The sequence below is a fragment of the Anabas testudineus genome, chromosome 19 (genome assembly GCF_900324465.2).
Source record: "Anabas testudineus chromosome 19, fAnaTes1.2, whole genome shotgun sequence".
Classification (NCBI taxonomy): Eukaryota; Metazoa; Chordata; class Actinopteri; order Anabantiformes; family Anabantidae; genus Anabas; species Anabas testudineus.
Window position 1 is genome coordinate 10,784,028 of NC_046628.1, and position 21,322 is coordinate 10,805,349.

The following is a 21,322-nucleotide window of genomic DNA, read 5'->3' on the forward strand; positions in this document are numbered from 1 at the left end:
CTGAGCTCATCTTGAACTCTGACCTCCACCTAGACGCAAAGCAAGCGAATGTTTCTCTACGGGGATTTGTGAAAGTTCACCTTTTTCGTAATTTAGTGTGAGAGAACCATTTGCATGAGACATACTGTATATTATATACATCTGTTTAATCTTCTCTGTGAGATGTCTTCTTTTATTTACGCTTAAAGTAATAGGTGAGTGAAAGCAGTTGAAGTGACATCTGTGATCAGTAATAGTAGATTTAACAATTACTGTCTGAAAAAGAGTCTTTCATGAAGCCGTGTGCACACCAAGTGGGTTTTGGTGGGCATGGCCTTTCACTTCTGATTGCTGAATTATTTCTATTCTATTTACGTCAATTTGATGCTGGAAAGGGCAAATACACAGTATATTATCTAATGAATTCATTGTATTAACATTTTGTTAAAAGTAAGTACTGTTGACGTGGCTATTTCATGAACTCCTGAACTAAATTATCCTTATGTTGCTCGATAAAAGAGACTAAATGTTGTTTTCTGGAACCCAACAGTGGAGAAAACATATAACGTTGTCAGCCCAGTCCAAAAGTAAATGTCATAGATGATCTCATGCTTTCTGTTTCTGTTGGTAACATCTGCCCTGTGTTCACAATATTACCAGATTTGACAGCACTGACTGATAATTTGGCCACGACATTGCATAAAACTAGTAGGATTTTCAGTTTTTCATTACAATGACATAATACTAAAAGCGCAGCTTAAGTATAACAGACCATTAAGACCATTAAAATATATCTAAATTACTTCTTTCTTCAAGATACTCTGTTGTGAACTGTAGAGCAGAACTAAAACTGAATAGGAGCTTCTTGCCGAGCTGCTCCTTAGGTCACATCACCTGTTGGGGGAATTTCAAAATAAAAGGAAGACACAGATGTGCACATACTAAGTTGCTTTTATTAATACAGAACTGCATGCTACAGAGACTGTACAGCATAAACATTTATTCATTACAAAAAAACATGGTTTTGGAACCATTTAAAATAACAGGAAAAAACAAACAAACAAAAAGATAAGAGCATAAAATAGAACAGGAACATCACAGCCGTTAAGGAAACATTCAAACTATTTATCATTAGCATCTTAATAAACCAGAGAAGAAATCGACAGATTACAGTCGCGTCATGTCAACTACAATGGCACCGAGTGGATGATTCTCTTGTAGCTTTTTTTACAGCCTCTTGCAACATCAACATGCCTATTTTTTCTATCTACCTATATGTAGTAGTGTACTTAAAAGTGGCAGTTTGTGTATTTTTTTGTATTTAATAGTTTTTTTATGAACCTCCTAATATACATAATTTGGCCCTTGTGGGTTTATACAGTATGATGTCCGTCTTTTTATTAAGTTTAAATTTTAATATTTGACAATTTGCTACCAAACACATTTGTTATAGCAACATTTATACTACATACATAGCAATCTATGTAACGTCACAGCAAAGAATGGTATCGAAATTAAAAAAACAAACAACAACAAAACAAACAAAAAAAATCCCTACAGCGTGGTTAGCGGGGCAGAGAAAATTATCACAAAATTTGGCACGGAAAATCTGTACACGAATCTACAGTCTGAGAGATGAGACTGTGCAATAAAAAAGAAGGGCTTTAGACACTTTTCCAACTACTGAAGACACGGTACCCACTGTCTTTTGTTTCAAGTTTTCTTTTCTTCTTTTTGTAAAATGGCTTATAGACGCATTAGTTGAAATTGTGCATACTTCTGTTCATGAGATCTACACAGTACACTGAGTGGAATCCAGGTTTTCAGCGAGGAAAGAAATCAATAACAAAAAGATTTGCCTTTTAAAACCTCCTTGTAAAAATGGATCATTCATATATAAGTCGCTTACCTTAAGAAAAAATATTTGTACAATGTATTAAGAAACAAAAAAAAAAGTCAAAAAGAGACACATACAAGATACAACAAGCAATCTCTAAAGCAATAAATACTACTGGTCCTAGCGTTGTGACATTTTAATAACCCTCAACCCACCCCGACCTCCCTTCAAGCCCACCCAACTTGCCTGACTCCACCCCAAAGGTAAACAACGATGAAAAGAACAAAAAAAAAAAAAAAGACAACGCAGTGGAAGAATGCATATTTAACACAGTAATCCCCCCTCCCCATTATTCTGTACATTTAAACAAGAACAAGTAACATCACAATTAAAGTTGTTCCTCAGAGAGGTGTCACTGCTAGCCTCATGCCCTCCTAGAGTTTGAACAGATGTCAAATGATTGGTTCGCAAGCTCGTATTTAATACAAATAAAGAAGGAGAACCAACTCTTTCAAGAAAAGGGCTCATTGAATAATCTAGCCTACCTTTTTATATCCGTCTTTTAAACATTTTGAAGTTGAACTAGATAATTTTTCTGTTTGCACTGTTTAACACTACAAAAACAAACAAACAAAAAAAAAAGATAAAATGAAATTCATAAAAATTTTGGCAGATTCACAAAGCTATACTACAGCTCATTGTATCATTTCTTTATAATAATTAGATTTTTTTGATAATGATAGGTCAAATATTGACCAATGAACTTTAATAAAACAAAAACTAAGATTTCAAAGCCTTATGGCACAGAAACGTAAAGAGAAAAAAACTGACGGCAAGTGAAATATAGCAGAGAGAGGGCCTAGAAAGGTGTGTGTGTAAGTGTGTGTGCAGAGCTAGAAAAGAGGAGAAGAAGAATAGGGTAGACTATTCTATAGACTTGGTCACTAGCGACAGAGGCTGAGGAGCCGTGGAGGGGAGGAGCGAGTGGGAATGACACAGCGAAGCCGAGGGCCGGGCCATTGAGGATGCCACAGAGGAGCCCGGCTGCCGCGAAGACGAGACGTCACCGTGCTCCAGGGCTCCGTTGTGGGAGGAGGCGCCGGGCGTTTTGCTAGCTGCAGCAGAGTTTTCCAGCTGAACCAAAGATGGTGGTGGAGGCCCAGCCAGGAGGTGCGGGTGGTGGAGTGGCTGGTGGGCCGGTTTCATAGTCAGTGAGAGAGGTTGCATTTGTTCAGTCTGAGGTTTGGACTCTTTTGAGGAGGGGGAGGGAACCACTGAGGAGGGGGAGGATGGGGGGGAGTCTAGTAAGCTTCCGTCCGTAGAGGGAGGACTGGCACAGCTGCCTTCACCTTGGATGTAGCGAATGCACTTTTTTTTTCTCCTGAGGGACAAGGCGAAAGAAAGAAAACATCTTTTAGCATCACATCTTCAAACGACATCGCATCTTAGCACTGCTGCTGACTTAAAGGCACCTTCAACTTTATATTATGATGGAAAACCATCGGTCTCATGTGAAGGTTTCAACTGTTTGCAGGTGCATTTAAGCAGCTTTATAAACCTCGTGCTAAGAAGAAAGAAGGTGGTAGAAATGACAGTCAGTTCCCAAATACTAAACCATCAGGCAGCAGAGACATGAAGGAAAGATCACAGGTGAAGCACCTGGACAGGAAGTAACAGGAGAATGAGGATGATGATGAGAGGACAAAATGAAGCAGAGTAGATGTAGTAATGCTCTCTGGATGTAAATTCTGCCTTTCTTACAGGCAGAGCCACATCTGGGGATCGGCTTGTTCTCTCCAGCAACACAAGGTTACTGGACCTGTCTCACTCCTCTACTTCTATCTGGCCCTACTCTCTCTTCTCCTGAGGGGACAGAGTTTGGATACGAGACGAAAAAGTCAACAAGATCCACAGCACCCTGGATCTAGCCCACAGACACAAGTGTGTGTGCATGAAGGGTCAAGGCATCACGTTTGCATTTCTGCCTGGGGTCAGGACCCTCCCCCTGCCTGCTGAATCCCGAGGCCAGGCCCGCTGCACTCAGTGGAACCTGATGTACGAGCATGGTGGTGGGGGGGCTAGGAGAATAGGGTATTGTTGCATTTATCTATGGTGACTCCGCCGCGAAGGCTGTGTTCAAATTTGGTTAAGGGGGAATCTCTGCCCACCTCATCTTTACCCTGACCCTGGCAGTGACCCCTCTCTAAGCTCTCTATTCTATCACAAGGATGCCTGAAGGCCATGGCGTATTAGTATTTAAGACTTGCAGACAAGAAGACAGGGAATAGGTAAACTAAGGTGTTTAAAAAGGAAAGATTGAGGCTCTTGGAACATGTAAGGCTGAGCTTCTGTTTAATTAAGGTTGTCAAACTAAAGCTTTTCCTGTAACTCTGAAGAGGAAAATTCGACATAAACACTGGGAGAGCAGATTGTTGGGAATGGAAAGGAAGACGGACATTAACATATCACACAAAAAGGCTCATGAAACCTTGATAACATGCTAGGATGAAAGACAGGCATGCATTGCCGATAAGCTTGACAGTACAACACACAACACCAGGCAGTATAGGACACAAGGAAAAGAGTGGAGATAAGGCTTTTAAGTACACTCTACACTGATACGGTAGCGCTGGGTGGTGCGGCCTATCGACCGGGCGTAAAAACGTATCATTTTGCTACTACATACACATCTTCCTCTCGATAACTGTCTGTCAAACTGCAGCAAATGAGCTAATATCCATTTTTTAACAGACATATTGATTCATAGTATGTGCCCGTGTATGTTATTGATTTCTCTGCCTCTGGGGAAATTCAACCAGATGCATCTTTTAGGAAATGGAGCCCAGTGAGAACTTTTAACCTCCCCGCTCCTACAATGAAGAGTGAATTATCGCATTTTTAGTCCATCGGTCTCATGATCTGCTATTACCATTTAAGGAATAAAGCAGAGTTTTCGGTAATGAGTATGTCTGCTAGAAGGGAAATAAAAGCTAAGTGGAAACACCAGTGGTAGTGGACTGTGAAGATGAGTGAGTATAGAAATTCTTGTTGGTCGTTCAATACGTTCAATATGTTCTTTGACTTTAACAAAATACACAAATCTGTTAACTTGCAAACTAAAGTTTGATTTCGAGCCTACACACGGTTAAAAAAGTAGAGATGAAATGTGTTGCAGCAGTTGCAAACTATGTGTTGCAATGGTTGGAGTTGAAGAGTTGCGTCAAGAAAGAGTGGGGCAGGGTGTGGTACAAGCCAGACACAGAGAATGGTATTACGTAGCAGAAACAAATACCTACCATGAAAATATTTCCAATTCAAAGACTGCTTGTGTCAGAACAGAAAGACAACAGGTAGGGACTAAGTAAGGGTTATTGAAGAGGAGTTTGGAGGAAGAAGAGGTGGAGAAGGAGGAGGAAGAGGGCACAGAAAAGAGTGTCACTGAGCAGGCCCTCAGAGAAAGCAGGGCTAAATTTGTAAGCATAACATTGTTATTCAAAGGGCGCCAATTAGAACATACATGACAGTTAAGATGGGAGGGAACTATCCACTGCCTGGAGAGAAAATGGATTTCAACCACAAGTGGGATTGTAAGACACGTTATTCCAAATTACATTAGCAAACCGTGATCTTGAAGCAAGATGTTTTGTTGAGATAAAATATTCAGTCATCTTCTTTCGAAATCCATTTTCTGCCACTGGGCTTGAACCAAGTTCAATGAAGAAAAATCACTGTGAGCGAATTTTTAGCAGGAAGCTCCTCAGTAAGGAAAAGAGCAACAGAGTTTACCATCTTTTACCACACTGATGGAAACATGTTTTAGAGGGATATATGAGCAAACAATCAAGAAGAAGAAGCTGCTCATTGTGGATGTCTTCCTCCCATTGGTACTACAGCAGTTATACCTGCATGGTTTGCACCATAAACTCAGCTGGTCAAGCCCGAACAAGGCACGACACTTCTTTGGGGTATTTGCATCTGTTAGCCAAAGAGGTAGACACAAACACACACACAGAGACAAAAACAAAAGAAAAAGAAAGAAAAAAAGAAAATGGACACGTCATTTCACAGACAACAACATATAGCCAGGGCTTAGGTTTAGGCTGGCAACACTGGGATGTCCTCCATATTGACCAAGCCATCAGGCTCCAGATCCTCCAAGCCCCGACCTGCCAGTTTAGGATTTTTGACCAATGTCAATAAGGCTATTGTACCGTGCATCCTGCAATAAGACCCCTTTGACCTGAGAAATGCTTTTGTATCAACACATGCGCACAGACACCATTCATACAAACACAGTGGCAACCTAGAGATAGACCGGCAGGGCGTGGCTGGAGGAAGCTGAGAGGTCACGATAGCCTGGCAGGACAGACGGAGGGAGGGAAGAGCAGAGCAAGAAAAGGTAGCAGCAGAGAGCAGAGGAGGAAGTCCCAGCATAGAATTACCCAGCCTTCACCTGGTCCTGGCCGGTGCAAGCACACACCATACACACCTGCACGGGCCACACCAGTTATTCTGTTGATCAAGCCCAAAGCGCGCTCGACACTTCTTAGGAGCGCTCAGGTCTGATGCCGCAACAGGGAAGGGAAGCCAGCAGAGAGGAGGAATAGAACCAAAACCAAAAAATACGAACAGAAATCAAAAGGAGGAGAGATACAAGGAGAAAAAACAGATAACAGTGAATCTATGAAGCTTGGCAGTGGGTCATTGTGCAAGAAATCCCCCCCAAAACCCCCATAAAGCCATTCTCAAGTGTGCCTTTAAAGATAGGACTGAACACAAGTAGCGTGTTTCAGACATTAGTAAAATCAAAATACATGCAAATTATGATATTAATACATAAACAATCGCCTTCAGTCACGTTATCTGAATTCTAACTGGGGTTAGAGCTGGAAGATAAACTGCCTATTTGGTCGAAAGGAAATTAATGGAGCAAATGCAGATTGGATTAATTTACTGCTTGATGTTATCAGTGCACTATGGTTTCAAAAAGACAAAGTCAAGGGGGTAGAACTAGGCAGCAGTAGCAGATTGCTAAAACAGCACAGTTATGAATTAGGCCTAGCCAGGGAAAGGATTAAAAAGGCTGGAACCTGAAGAGGGAATCTACTCCTTAGACCTGCCATCAAACACTTGACTGTTTTCCATCAGCATTGGCTGTCAGACGCAGAAAAGCTGCCAGTCACTTGCTAGCTCTACTCAGTAATCATGTCATTATCAGAAGTAGAGCGGAGTGACAGCAGAATACTGTGGAGGAGTGTTTGAGTCCAGGCCTCGTCTGAGTAGAGGCAGATTTAAAGGGGGAGTAGGCCAAACTCATGCTGGCCTGTAGGAAAGGCACAAGCGAAGCTACTAAAGCATATAGATTAAGGAGGTTTACCCTGACGCCACATCCTCCAGGTCATACTCCACAATGATAATCTAACTTTACTGTATACTGCATATTGATTTAGCCAAAATACGGAAAATGCCCTAAACTAAATAGCAACATGAGTCAATGGCGGTAAATGAAATGAAATATAACCTAACTTGAAATCAAAGGAAATGAAAGCATCATTTAAAGAAAAGGAAGCAGTAAACAAAGCAAAAAGGAGCATCTTTCAAAATACTGAATTTTAGCTTAAGCCTGCCTATAACTGTACATTCAAGGATAAATAAGTATACATTAATTTAAATAAGAAGAAATAAACAGTTAGTAATTTAATATTCAAAATGGCATTAGCACCTGTAATCGGAGGGAGTGAAAGGCAAGGGTTTGGAAAATATTCTCTGTGTTCTGAAAAAAAGAACAGATAGAGAGGCCTTCAAGAAGAAATCCGTCACCAAACGAGCGCAATATACATGATAACAAGTCGGCAAATGCTTCTCACAATATGATCAGAAGAATCAAAATGGATAAATGATAGAAATCGCAAACCTCCTTAATTTTAAGATGTAAGTGATTTTCTTTTGTTGGTATCAAAGCATGCATGAAAGCAAGCAAAGGGGCAGCCCAACACACACATGCACAGTCACTCGCACACATACACACATGCACGCACACTGTAAAGTAGTGCAGTCTATCTGCAGGGCACAGGCATTATAAAACAGGGCCACGCACACAACACTAGCAAAGTTAATGGCTCTCACAATGCTTCAACTTCACATTCTCAAAACACACATATCACAATACCAGAACGCTAAGGGGCAAAGTGGGGAGGAGGGGAGGGGGGTGTCAAGAGGGGAGGTGAGAAGGAGTGGAGGGGGTCATGCATATTCAGTTGTTATTAGCTGGGGAGAGCTAGGGAAAATTGGCAAAGGGGGGTATTACAAGCAACTCTACCATTTAAATATTGCATTGGATAGCATAACTATACCAAAAAAAAAAAAAAAAAAAAAAGCCAGGCACAATAACATACACACACACACAAAACATAACACACACACACACACACACAAAACAAAAACTAGCTTGACTTTTATCTTGCAAGATGTCACATCTGCCTGACACATGATGGGGCTCTTCTAATATAAGAGATAATTGCAGCTCACTTACCATTGCTCTCTGCTTGCTGCTTTTCCCTTTTTCTCTTCTTCCTTTTCCCCTGTTGGTTAGCCGCCAAAAAAATAGAAAGAAAAAAAAAACAGAGACAGACAGGAACCTTAGTTATTATATTGCAGAATGCCCAAAACATGAAACAGAGAATAGGACTTCTCTTTGTGTTTACTTATTTATTCATTCATTCTTTCTCTGCCTTTTTTTACTGCCTCTGCCCTGCGGTTTGTTACAGACACTGCAGGCCAGTGCCGACTTCTCCCTCCTCTCTCTGTTTTGACTTTTTCTGCTCTTTTCTTGTTTTTCTGTAATCTTTTGTCTTATTTTCCTCTGCTCTGTGAACATCAAGACATCTTGACGAGCCTCTGGCTTGGAAGACAGATTTCTCTAAAGCTGTTCGTTGAAGACTCCCCTGGTCAGCTTGACCTCAAAACTGGACGAGATTGATGAGAATCTGTGCACTTGTGTGTCAGAACAAAGGGTTGAGGTCGCAAAAGATTCACAAGTATACACATAAACAACGGCACGGTCAGGCTTTGTTACAAATATCCCTTCATATCATAACTAGATGGGCACAGGTCATGGCAATTTGTCCATGTCCACATTCACGTGAAGATATACATATAAAAAGAACAATACGAAAGGTCAGAGCTAAGAAAGAAAACAGCGCGTGTGCTGGTCATGTGACCTAGTGAAAGGGGGGAAAAATTGGTTTGTTACGACTTGTAAACTTAAAAACTTACATAGTTGTCTCGTGCTGACCAGCCTGGGTACAGCTGCATGTGGAGCTGTCGTTCTTTCCTGGCCAGTTCATAGTACTTGGCCTGCTCCTCCCGCGATAGGGCATGCCACTGTGCAATGAGAAACAGGACATGGAAAGAAGAGAATAGGTATAGAGGTTAACGACCATCAAGATTATTAATCACTGATTTGTATATGGTGAGCTTTTAAGACCTACCCTCCGCCCCAGGATCTGGTTGATGGCGGCACTTTCTTTCAGTGTGCACTCAGCCACCACCTTGGCCCGCATCTCCTTCATGTAGAGCATGAAGGCATTCAGAGGCTTCTTTATGTGGACCTGTTTCTTTTTCTCCTCTTCCTTTTTAGCGTCTGTCTGTTTCCTGTGGAGGTTCCAGAGGTCGGAAAGGTGAGCACAGTCAACCTACAGGTGACTCTAGCGATTCTAGTCTGAGTGAAAAGATGTTTCTAGGTCAGAGAAACTCTACTTACGAGCTGTTGAGGGAGCTGATGTCGCTGTGGGACGATTCCTGCTTGACGTTGGGTGTGACGATGGCTGGGTGTGGGATGCCCGTGGTGTGCAAACTGTGGTGGGGGGGCACCATGTGTGGGGGGAACCTAGAGGACAGAAGACTGTGTAAATCGTCAGAATGGACAAGGGTGAAATGAGAAGATGGAACACATGTATACACAACACTGTATAGTGTGGCTAAATTCCAGTCCCATCTAATGACAAACTGTCAAAGTACAAAGTCTAATCGACTAGAAATGGAACTGTCTTTTAGCCACAACACATAAATACACATACAAACATCCACATGAAACTGTCCAAGGCTGATTGCTATATTATTATTATTCACAACCAGAGGGGTTACTACATTTTACTACTCAAAATGAGTGTTAGGTCAAATGCTACACAATTTAGTTTAAGCACAGATTGAAGCCTGGACAGCTACACACTTTACACAACGGCATAACAACAGGTTAATATAAACAATCAGTAATGTGTTTGAAAAGGTGCTGTTGTGTGGCAATGACAAAGTCCAACTTCCCAACACTATACATCTCCCAAAAACTTCTATTAATACTACTCAATTTGACTACGTAACATATGAAGTGTGCCGTAGCCAATAGAGGCAACAATTCTTGTCATAAGTTCAGTGCACCTTCACGTTTTCTACTCATGGTTACAAAAACATTCTGTAGACTGACATCAGTGACAGCCTTGGCTTTTATCAGTGCTCAGACTGATTCCGCACTTCACAGATGTGTAAAAAAAAAACAAAAACGTTTATATCTGTCTAAACAACCGTCAACAGCTGGGGAAATGGTCTCCAAATATCATTTAAAGAAACTGCATTTTAGCAGCTACGCAGGTATGAAAAGGCAGGTTTTGGAGGAGTAAAGCTTGAACCATTATCTAGATTTACACCTTCTATCAAAGTCTCGGATCGCTTCTCGTATTTTGGTTCCTATTTGCTTTCTCCCATTCTTTTCTGCCAATTCAGCACTGTCAGCAGCATTGACATTTTTATCTTTATCTGTCTACACTCCTATCAACGTTTCATCATCTCCAACAGCTCCACATATGGAGGCCAGAAAGCCTTATTTATGGAACTGTTTCGCTGGCCAGAGGAGACATGAGACACGGCTGCACTGTATGTGCAAGTGCATCCACCACTCTAATTATTTTGTGTGCGATTGCTTAAATATTTATGCGTCTATCTGCATGTGTACGTTTACAGCGCGACGCCACGGCTCCACGTGACCACACACAAATTTAAGAGAAGAGAGGAGGATGAAGGAGAAGGAAAAAAGGAGGAATAATTCTTTTTTTTTTTTTTTAAAGAGCTCATTATCTGACTGTGTCAGGCTGCATGGCTCCGAGCCAGAATATAATGATGAGGATAAACTCGCCAGGAACAACTAGTTTCTGTTGGAGGCCATCTCAGGGGAATGCCAGTGCGCTCCCCCCTCAAACTCTTTCCCTCTTTTTCTCCTTTCCCCTCTTCTCCCTTCATCACTGACACATTGGTGTTTGTGCCATGTCATCCGTTGATGGGGAGTTCGGTAGCAGTGGCTGCATATCGCCCATCATTAGGGCTGCTGCATTTTCTTCTCTCACTCCCTTTCCTCTCTCCCTGTTCACGCTCCCTCCTTTTCTCTCTGTGCACTTGTTAAAATTTCCTCTGTTGCAAGATCTATTTTTTCTTCTCTTCCTTTTCTTCTTCTTCTCTACTCCTCCCTGTCCCCTCTCCACCTCCACACTCTTTCACTCCCTCCCTCTTCTCCTCCTGCTGCCACTGCATGGCACAGGTTATGGTTTAAACATGACGGCCATCCCTTTGAAGCACGGGGGCATCATCATCGTCATCATCATCATCATCATCAGGTCTCATCAGCAGCAGGCAGCGCCTCGGACCGATTTCACCAACACACAGAGGGAGACGCAGCGGAGACCCCCACCCATACACCCACCCAAACCCCAGGGCTCCTATGTCTCAATCTGAAAGGTAAGAATAGCTGGTCATGCTGGGGTGGGGGTGGGGAAGAGGGGTGGGTCACTGGTGCAGCAAGCCCAGTGTCAGCCAGCGCCATTTAATTGCCCATGCGAAGCAGTAGCCCCCGTGCCTGTTTAATGTATAATGATCTGGCCGGTGCGCTTCTCCCATTCCCCAGGAAAAGAGAGGGAGCAAGATGATGGGGGAACATATCAAAGGGCAGGCTTAAGCATAAGGGGCAAAGGGGCCTTCACATCCTCCTACCTGTCACACACATTATCACACGCACACACAATATAAGGGACTTGCACTGGCTCCAACCCCATTATCAAAATAATGTCTTTCATTTGTTCCGTTGACTGTCTCTTCTCTCCTTGGCTCTTTTGCCTCACATCCTAAAATAATGTATTTTTTAACAGGATCTAGGTGTAAGGTGCTCATTGCAAGACTACGAGGTACCGGATTCACACCGTGCATCCTAATTCAGCACCGATGACGGCACAGGGGACTGATACCGAAACAGCGCTCTCCTAAAAAGACCCGGCTCCCGACAAGAGTACAAGGCCAGGATGTCTTTTCTCTGCAATTTCCTCCAGTCAGACTGCTCCCTACAAGTCATTTGAGCTATCAAAACAGTTTGGTCCTTCTTTGAACAAAACCAACTAGCTGAAGGCTATATATGAAAGAAGTCTGCCATTTTGCTGACACAATTAGACAAACCGTTATTAGATTTTGTCATCAATTTGATTTTTTACTCTGGCCCATCAAAGTCAGAATTCTTTTCCCATGTATAAGGAGAGAGTTGGGGGATTTCTTTTTTTTTTTTGGATATGTGTTTACCCCCCACCCCCCATCCTCCAGAGAGATCCCAGAGCTCTCCATCTATTCAGTTATACTAATTCAATTAGGAGCCTCATCACAGGGCATTAGCTCTTCCCCATGGCCAGTCCCCCTACACCCCTGCCAGTATATTCAATTAGCTACACTGGAAATAAGATGATCACAATGTAGAGGCTGTCATTAAGGGACCAAATTAGCAGTCACTTAAAATCCAGGTTGGCTGGGTACTGCTGCCAGATGCCGATGTCTGAACAGGCCCACTGTCTGACCCTTTGCACCAGAGACTTGCTTAGGATGGACTGGGAGGGGCAAATGTGACTATCCAGACACTATTCTGCAGAGTTACCTTAGTTGGTTGACGTGCGATGTGCAAAGTTCTTATATAAATACTAACATAAAATAGCACAGCCGCAAAACCTTGAGCTGAACTGCAAGGGTGAGCTTAAACGCTTGTTTCCCTTATTCTCAGAGCTATGCTTTAAAAATGTCATCCCCCCCCTTGCGACTCCTCCCTCACTGCATCTACATGATCCATCAATGTCACAGAGGTCTAAACACACTGCCCTCAGGAGCTGTTTTTCCAATCAAGCTGTAATTAAACTAAAGCTTGGCCTCATCCCTAGACTCTCAACCAACCCTGTCCAAAAGTCCCCTGCTGCAAGGGGATGAGGAGGAGGAGGAGGAGGAGGAGGAGGAGGAGGAGGAGGAGCGGATAAAGTGGGAAGCTGCTTGTTTTTTTTTGTGTTGTAGCTTTTTCAGATCCTCAAGTCCCACAAATCATGGGCTTTTAGTAATCTAAATTATTTTTGCCTCCTCACACAATATAGAGGACACGTGTCCCTCAAGGGAACGTTAAGTAGTTTAACACCAACTGACAAACACACAGGCATGTATACAAGGTGTCAGCAAATACACATACCCCCCGTGGGTGAACTAATGTCCACAGCAACACTTAAGCTGGACCCTAATGGGCTGGACCAAAGCACTAAGCTAAGTGTCAAACCCCAGCTTATATCATCTAGTACCCTTCAAAGTGTTTCTGTGTTTGTTTATCTGTCTGGCTGCTCAAACTCACAGCAAGGACATGCCTTAACTCATTTCAGATCTGCCTGACATGCAGTGGGGGTAAATGTTCTTCAGGGGCCTCATTAGAAAATGATAAATATAATTAATATTTGAGCATGTTAGCTGGAGCCCCACACTGGAGAATTTGCCTTTTGAACACAGAGATAGGGAGTGTGAGCTCTCCTTAAGGGAGAAGTTGCTGCTCACTGCACTCACACTGCATGTGAGTGTGCACGTGCTTGTACATTGCCCTCACAGCCAACACAAAAACACACAAGTGAATGTATGAGCAGGTGAGAAAGCGTGTGTGTGTGTGTGTGTGTGTGTCTGTGTGCTTAGTGCCGAGGGCTCAGCTCACCTTGACATGGATGCGTTGACAGTGAGCGCAGTTGGGTAGGGGTGTCTAAAACCCCCTGTCGTGATTGGATAAACAGGTTGACCTTGCCTAGGAAGGGGGAAGAAAAGAAGAAAGGCAAAAAGGTAAAGGAACAGGGGTGATGGAAGAGGAGAAGGTAAATCCCTCTATCTCTCTCCTCTCTCCACCATGGGCCTCTTTATTCTCATTTGATCAGGACAAAAATCTAGGGGATTGCAGAGCGCAGATCAAAGGGAGGAAAACTCTGAACAATTTGAATGCCACAAATCTTGATAGCAATGGCTAATTAAATTTCATAACCCTTCGCTCTGTGTCGACAGAGTGGGGCCCTGTTCCTCCCCAAGCTGGAACTAGGTGTTTTGTTGTGATAATTAAAGACGAAGCGCGGGTCTCTTTAATGGAGCCATCACGCTAATTGAGGTCTACACATCCAAAGACAAACAATAATGAATGTAAATTTATACCAAAATAAAGTGCAGCAAATCAAAGGGCGCCATGGCTGCGCTTGGGGCCTCTCTTGGTATTTAGATCGCGGTGAGAAAACATTAAATTAACAGAGCTTAATTTGTAGCCTTTTGTCATATTAACAAGTGTTGACAAGAGTTACCAGGGGAGAGCCCCCGTGTGGAATTGTGGGTAAAATACTGGCAATCACGGTTCATTACTCTAATTGGACCATACAGAGACATGCAAAAGAGTATTTGCCACAAAGTAGGAATTCGAGGCCGGTGAGGGCCTGAGGAAGCTGCAGCGGGCTGCTGTGGTCCAGGAGCGAGTGCGTTGCAAAGTTGAGCGATCAAGTTTAAGTTTGAGAGAGGCCTCCAACTCTGAGAGAGCACCCACTCCGGGGAGCAAGAGGAGATAGAGACAGCTTGTATAATTGACTTTATCTACATGAAGATCAACATCATGCACCAACAGTCAACACACATATTTATTGTTTACTGTTTTATTCTTCAATGATTTGACTTGATATATCATTATTAATCATTACAATATATGGTTGCTATAGGAATAGAGAAGACAGAATAAAGAGTAATAAAAAAAGGATTCGCTTACTGTGGTACTAACCATCCTAGCGGATGGGGGATCTGGCCGACAGTGCCAGGTGACAGTGGGTAATAAGGAGATATATCTGGAGGATGTGGAGGCCTTGGAATTCCTGTGGAAGAAAGAGGATGACAGGCATAGAGAGGAGGTGGACAGACAAGATGATGACAGAGAGAGAACCAAATCTTTGTCAGTGCTGAATTCATTCTTTGTTGAGAGTTTCACATCTGAATGGAGCTGACATCACAGGAGTGCAGATGGGAGGAATAGGAGGAGGAAGAGGGCTTGCTGCTCGCATGTACACAGTGCTAAATCACACTTCCTGATCAAAGGCCTTTGAGGCGGCGGCACAATGTGTTGAAAGAGGCAGAGGCGAGAGAGGTGAGGAGAAAACACCAACACGGTTTTTGTCACATTTGTCTACCGAATTAGAAGATTAATGATATGAAATAACTGAGGTTTAGAAGTTAACAAAACACAACAATATAATTAAAGCACTCTCGGTGATCAGAGAGCTGTCAATATGGGGCTACAGGTTCAATCTGTCTGCTGATTTAGACTGGCATACTGGCTGGATGGGTATGGATTTCACCTGATGTTATGTGTGAAATTTTATGGATTATGAGCTTAAAGCCAGCACCAATTAAACTAGAAGTTCTACTCACTGAGTTGACAGAGATTAATGGTTGACTACTTCGGCAGCTATGATGATAGTTTTGGCAGAGGTAATGACGTGAAACACAGAGTATATTTTGGCTCGTTGGTCTCCGTTCGTCCACGCCATTCTCAGGTTTAGCATATTAATAGCAGCAAATTTAGTTTGTTATCCCCCCGCAGACAAACAGTGACAAAGACGTCCAATTTAAGGACATCCTTTAGTCTCGTTGAGGGCACTGCCAAACAATCAGAGCTTCCACCGAGTTGCCTTTACTTTCTGTGGCAGCTGACAGAAGGAGAAACTGCATCAGCAAGCTGCCCTGAATGAATGCCTTGAAAAGGTCTCATACACAGCCGGGTGTAAAAATAACTTTCTCTCTCTTATGACAAACTTGAAACAGGGAACACTAGACATGTGTAACAGCGCAGCAGGGAGGTGTGTGTGTGCGCTCAGTAGACTAGGAACTGAGGGACTTTCATTTTGGCTGATGTGCGATTCTTCTACACAGCTGGCTTTCCTGTGCAGCTGTTGTTGCAGAAATTTTGGCCCGTGCGAGCGCAGCCGAGCAGAGTCGAGCCAGATCAGTCTTCATAGATCAGAACTTGGCTAATGTAGGTGGTTACACCCAAAGTCCACAGCTGATCCAGGTTGTCCAAGTGCCTCTTGAGAGGGATTCTGTTACTGATGGACAAGGTGCTACGTAGCAGTTTGAGTCAAAGCAGGAAACGTAACTTTTCTTAGGAAACCAAAGGCAAGTTCTTTTAAAAGGAAAGCCTCGCAAACATTATCCCATCACCACCCGGCACTCAAGACCTAATATAGCTCATTAATTAATTAAACACTGAGCCCAATTAAGCAGCCCCATTAAGCACTACATTAAACAGCAGCTGGTGCATTATTTCCCCTTTGTAAGGACCATCATAATAAGGGAACATTATTACCTAAAACACCGACTCAATCCACAAGAGACCGCAGAAAAGCATGAAATTATTCACCGCACTGAAAATGCATTAACCTGAAAGGACGGGCTGAATGACAGTTAACGAAATGTGGTGGGTCAAGATGCTCACAGAAATGAATGAAATTGCCTAAAAAATGTTCGCTGAATAGTGTGGGAGAGGGATGTGTGGGCAGGACCTGTCTGCTAAACCTGGCCACTCTCAATCTGAAGCAGCATCAACAGGCTGTAAAGACGTAACTGCAGATCTGACAGGCGTAGTTATAAATATAGATAGTTATAAATAATCAAAAAGCCTGAATAAATCCAAGTGCTCTTTTTTCATTTTGAAGATTTTTTGTCTACTTGGTTGGAGACATCATTGCAAAGAGGCAGCGTGTGTGCTGCTCTCTGCTATTTTGCTAAAGATGTATGGCCCTCCAAGTACAGAGGCTTTCTTGTTTTCAGGCTTGGCAATAGGAGCTAAGATCATGAGAAGTCGAGGTTGTTTGCCGAATTCCATGTTTTACGAGAGGTTTATAAGCCACTGTTGAGGTTCTCGAATGTGAAGCCAAACTGTGTTAATGATGTTGATGGCAAAATCAATCAGTAACAGATGATGATCAGTTGTCAACAAGAGGAACTTGAGTTGACGTTGTCCTGCAATAGCTATCACAACCTCGTAAACAGTCCTTTTTTATGTTTCTGGGGCTATTAAGTTAGCAATAAATGGACAAAATAAACATTTCTATTTCATAGTACTTCAATGTTAAATGAGATCATAGTTTAAACAAGAATACCTGTATTGTAAATATGACTTATAAACTATATTAAAATTGAATTGCTTTTATAAGAATGCAGCTACAGACGCACTATTTAGACAGGCAGAAAGTTTTGTATGTGAAGTATGGCGTCAGAGCATAACTCACACGCCCATCAGAGCAGCACAGAGCTGAAGTTCTGTATCTAGAAAGAACTGTTTCTGTGGTTTTATTATTGAATAGTTTGAAACATATGAGGGCATGTTGATCCGGACGCCATTTATAACTATGTTTTAATACTAAATTCAATGTGTGCTGTGGAAAAATATTTCAGATCTTACCTGTTTTGGGATCCACGTCTGTCTGTAGGTGAGGAGGGGGGTTCCCCGGTGTGAAGTGCTCATTGCTGTAGGTGATCAGAGGCGTGAGAGGGTGCACATGGTGAGGGTGCTGTACCACTGGAACCTTATTAGACTGAGAGAGAGAGAGAAGAAGGATACAAAGACAGACAGATGGACAGTAATAGAAAGAGTGAAAGGGAGAGAAAACAGAGGCCAGGGTGTTAAGATTTGGGTTTAGGGGTTAGAGATTGCAGGCGCCTGCCACAGAATTACAACTTGGTTTGAAAACTCTCGAATGAAGAGCTATCAAATTCTGGGTACTCTTGAGGCGCCAAACCACCAAGCCGCAGTGAAAATAGTGTGGTTTGTAATTAAAAACACTTCTGCTGTGTCACTCTGGAATTCAGTAACACAATCTAAGAGGCTTGGGGGCTTGCCAGATCACATTTGGGCCTGATGTGTGATGAGGCACTTTTAACCACAGTTGCAGTGAAGTAATCGATCATCTGTAAACCACAAAATCAAGGCAGCGCGTGTAAATCCACAGTCATTAGCGGCTCCAGTCAGCACTGTGCCTGGCGCTCCTCCTCCCTGCTCTCGAGCCTCCTCCTGGTCTCCCCTCTTTCTCACTCCCCTTCCCTCATCTATTCCCCCAGGGCCCAGTTCATGGAGGATAGGGGTGTATTGTAATAAAAGGGTTACGAGAGAGGAGGTGGGGCTGAAAATCCATTTCTGCATTTTTGCCAAATTGGTTTTAGCTATGTAATCTTCTCTTTGTGCTCCTAAGTGGTGCAGGCCCCCTTTTTTTTCAATTACCCAAAGATTACAGTGGAGATTTAGGGGTGTGCTGCCGTGGGCCCCTGTGTTAACCGGAGCTCAGCCCCTCTCATCAGGCCAGACTGGGACAAACACTAATACACACAGTCCCCGACCACAAGATAACCAGATTAGAGCTCTGCTGTAGATTAGGCTGGTGGCAGAGGCTGCTCTCGCCTCTTTACCCACACATCCTTATCCTGCCCTCAGCAGTCAAAGAAGCAGCACTAATCAGGCTTATCATAACATGGATGATATGTTCAGGGGGAGACGAGTGAGACACCAAGCTGCTTGTGCTTGCGTGCGTGCATGTGTGCATGCGTATGTGTGTGTGTGTGCAGCTCTCTGATAGGCCACACACCCTCATTAGCGACTTTAACCCATGCAAGAGAGAAAAAAAAAAAGCTCCACTGAGGCACATTTCCAACAGACTTTGAACAACATTAATGGGACTAGATGTTGGCAGGGGGGCATGCATGCATAAGATGCTCAGTTGCCTGATGCTCATTGACAATACAAATGCAAAGCTGTGGGTCCATGCTGAAACAAATGTGAGCACAGCTTAATGCTGCAAACCAATCATGTGCTCGGGCTGTTTGAGAACGAAGTTAATATGAGGCCTGAATGAAAGAAAGAGCGTAACACACAACAGTTCAGAGCCCTGCGCTAAATTTCTACTGAGAAGTTAAAGCTGTCTATCTGTACGGCCCATACAAGCCCGGTCATCTAAACCCTCTATTCTATAGTAATAGTGGTAGGGGAGAGGTGATGGTGGTGGGGGGGCATTCCCTATTGCCATGGTCCCAATGAAAGATTAATGAACCCCAGCAGAACTCCAGGGAGGCAGAGAGACTCCTGGGACTCATTCACAGCCCTCAGCTGAAAAGGCTGGGAAGGAGAGAGGGGCTGGGGGTGTGTGTATATGTGTTTGTGTGTTGGGGGCGGTATGAGGAATGGGCTTCGTTAAAAAAGAAACACAAACCAAGACACTCCTCGTTGCACAGGGGCGCCTGATCTGATATGCACAACTAGAACAGAGGGATGAAAAAGTAAGAGGAAAAAAAAAACCTGGTAGAAAAACAATCAGAATGGAGATTATGACAGCTGCCAAATGCAGCTGACGCGTCAGTAGCTGAATGCAACAAGATGGCCTCTGTCTCCCTCTTTCGCTTTTTCTCTCGTCTCCCCCCTAAGCCTCACCTCCTAACCTCCTCCTTCATGAGTCTCCACTCCTCCCTCGGGTAATGATGTGAAAGAATGTTGTCAATTCTTCATCACTCCACGCTGAAAAGCTTTAGTGGCCATTTAAATTAGTTCTTTTGTCCAGGCCCCCGGCCATTGAGAAGACAGTTCAAAATTCCCATCCACTGAGTCCACATTTAGACAGAGCGTGTTAGAGAGGGTGTGTATGGGACTGACAGAGAGAGAGAGACAGAGAGAGGCAGAGAGAGCTAGAAGCCAGCTGATTTACATCATAGTCACTTGTGGTGTAAGAGTGTGCTCTTTTTTTACCTTCAAAAGCCTCGACTGAGGCAAATACCAACAGACTGGACTCACTGCTGCCTCCACAGACAGTGGCTGGATGTGAAGGGACAAGTTGTGGTTGTAAGCATGAGCTTGGCTTTTGTTGTTTTAAGAATAATCCCCCCTTTCTGTCTTTTTACTTTCCCTATAAATTCCAGTTTGCTGACATGAAAACTCAAAAACTCCACCACCTAATGCCTATACGGTCAGTCAGCTGATGTGGACTTCCTGTGGTTTGATGTTTTCAATCAGGTCACATGCTCACTCTGCACACTGCACATGCGGTGGTGATGTCAGGGCAGCGCACGGTGGTCCCGGCGGCAAGGAGGCCCACCACCTGCCCTGTGGCCACTGTGGGACAATACAAGCCCAAGGGCTCGTCTGGCAAGCTGCTGGGTGCTGCAGCCGCACAGAGCCCACAGAGCACAGAGAAACAAAAGCAGGCAACGTGGGAGGCTTTATTCTCTCTTCTCCACAAAAGCCAGGGGAAAAGAAAGAACATTTCCTGCCCCTACACCCCCGCTGGCTTGCATCTTTCCAACCACCTCCATCATTACAACAAACAGATATAACAAAGGACAAATAGAAACACTACTCAGTAGTCATGATGACCAGATTTACAAGCCTCAAAAAGAGATCTCACATTTAGAAGACCCTGAAGAAAAACTTAAGAGCACACACTTGCATGAACATCAATTGACTCTTTCCATGTCCAGGACCCATACAGCGCCTGCTGCTGAGGAAGGCCAGTGCTGTGAAGTGCGGGCAGCACACTTAAGTACAGCAGACACAAAGAGGAGCAGTAGTTGCTGCCTCTGGTGATGTTATTGATATATTTCTGTGGCTCTATTCTATTTTATTTTTCTATTCCCAGCTCCATTTCCAGGCTCACACGCTTAAAAGGGAAAAAAAAAACACATTGTGCTGCATGTATTTTACTTTTTGTGTCACTGTGATAAGGATGCACTGATGGCTACATCAGCAAACACCACTATGTTTTGGAGTCTTAACTTCTAACAATGTAATTCTACAAGTGTTAAATATTTCCTAGGCTTGCAGGTAACACCGTTCTGTCACTGTGAAACAACCTTTTGGAGGTGGACAAATGAATATGCTTCTTTAAGTCATCCCTCTGGGGAGGAGAAGGCAGAAGGGGACGACAAAGCAGCAGCCGGACAGAGTGAGACAAAAGGGGGGGAGACAGAGAGGTGGAGGCCAGACAGGAAAAAGCTGTTGGCCTTGCATTTCCGCCTGGTGGCACCTCGCAGGGGCCAATTTGAGCCCTAAATGTGAAGGTGGCGACCTTGCGAGCCCAAGGGGGTGGCTGTGTGGGGGGCTACAGCCTCTGTCTCTCTGCTTTATGTCAT

At 43.5% G+C, this 21,322-nt stretch overlaps 1 protein-coding gene across 15 annotated transcripts in view; it reads right to left on the bottom strand.

Moving 5' to 3' along the window:
* Window positions 1-912: 912 nt before the first annotated feature.
* tcf7l2 (transcription factor 7 like 2) overlaps window positions 913-21,322 on the bottom strand; it is an 83,297-nt gene continuing 62,887 nt past the window's right edge. For 2 of the 15 annotated variants that reach the window (XM_033326813.1, XM_026350986.1), the window contains 10 exons: window positions 17,616-17,748; window positions 14,928-15,030; window positions 13,851-13,937; window positions 9,579-9,704; window positions 9,307-9,469; window positions 9,092-9,199; window positions 8,349-8,397; window positions 7,539-7,589; window positions 6,306-6,378; window positions 913-3,197 (listed from right to left, as the gene is read on the bottom strand). In XM_033326813.1, the coding sequence (XP_033182704.1) occupies window positions 2,741-3,197; window positions 6,306-6,378; window positions 7,539-7,589; window positions 8,349-8,397; window positions 9,092-9,199; window positions 9,307-9,469; window positions 9,579-9,704; window positions 13,851-13,937; window positions 14,928-15,030; window positions 17,616-17,748 (1,350 nt within the window). In that variant the 3' untranslated portion in view covers window positions 913-2,740. The other 13 variants (XM_026350972.1, XM_026350977.1, XM_026350975.1 and 10 more) reach the window with 10 other exon arrangements.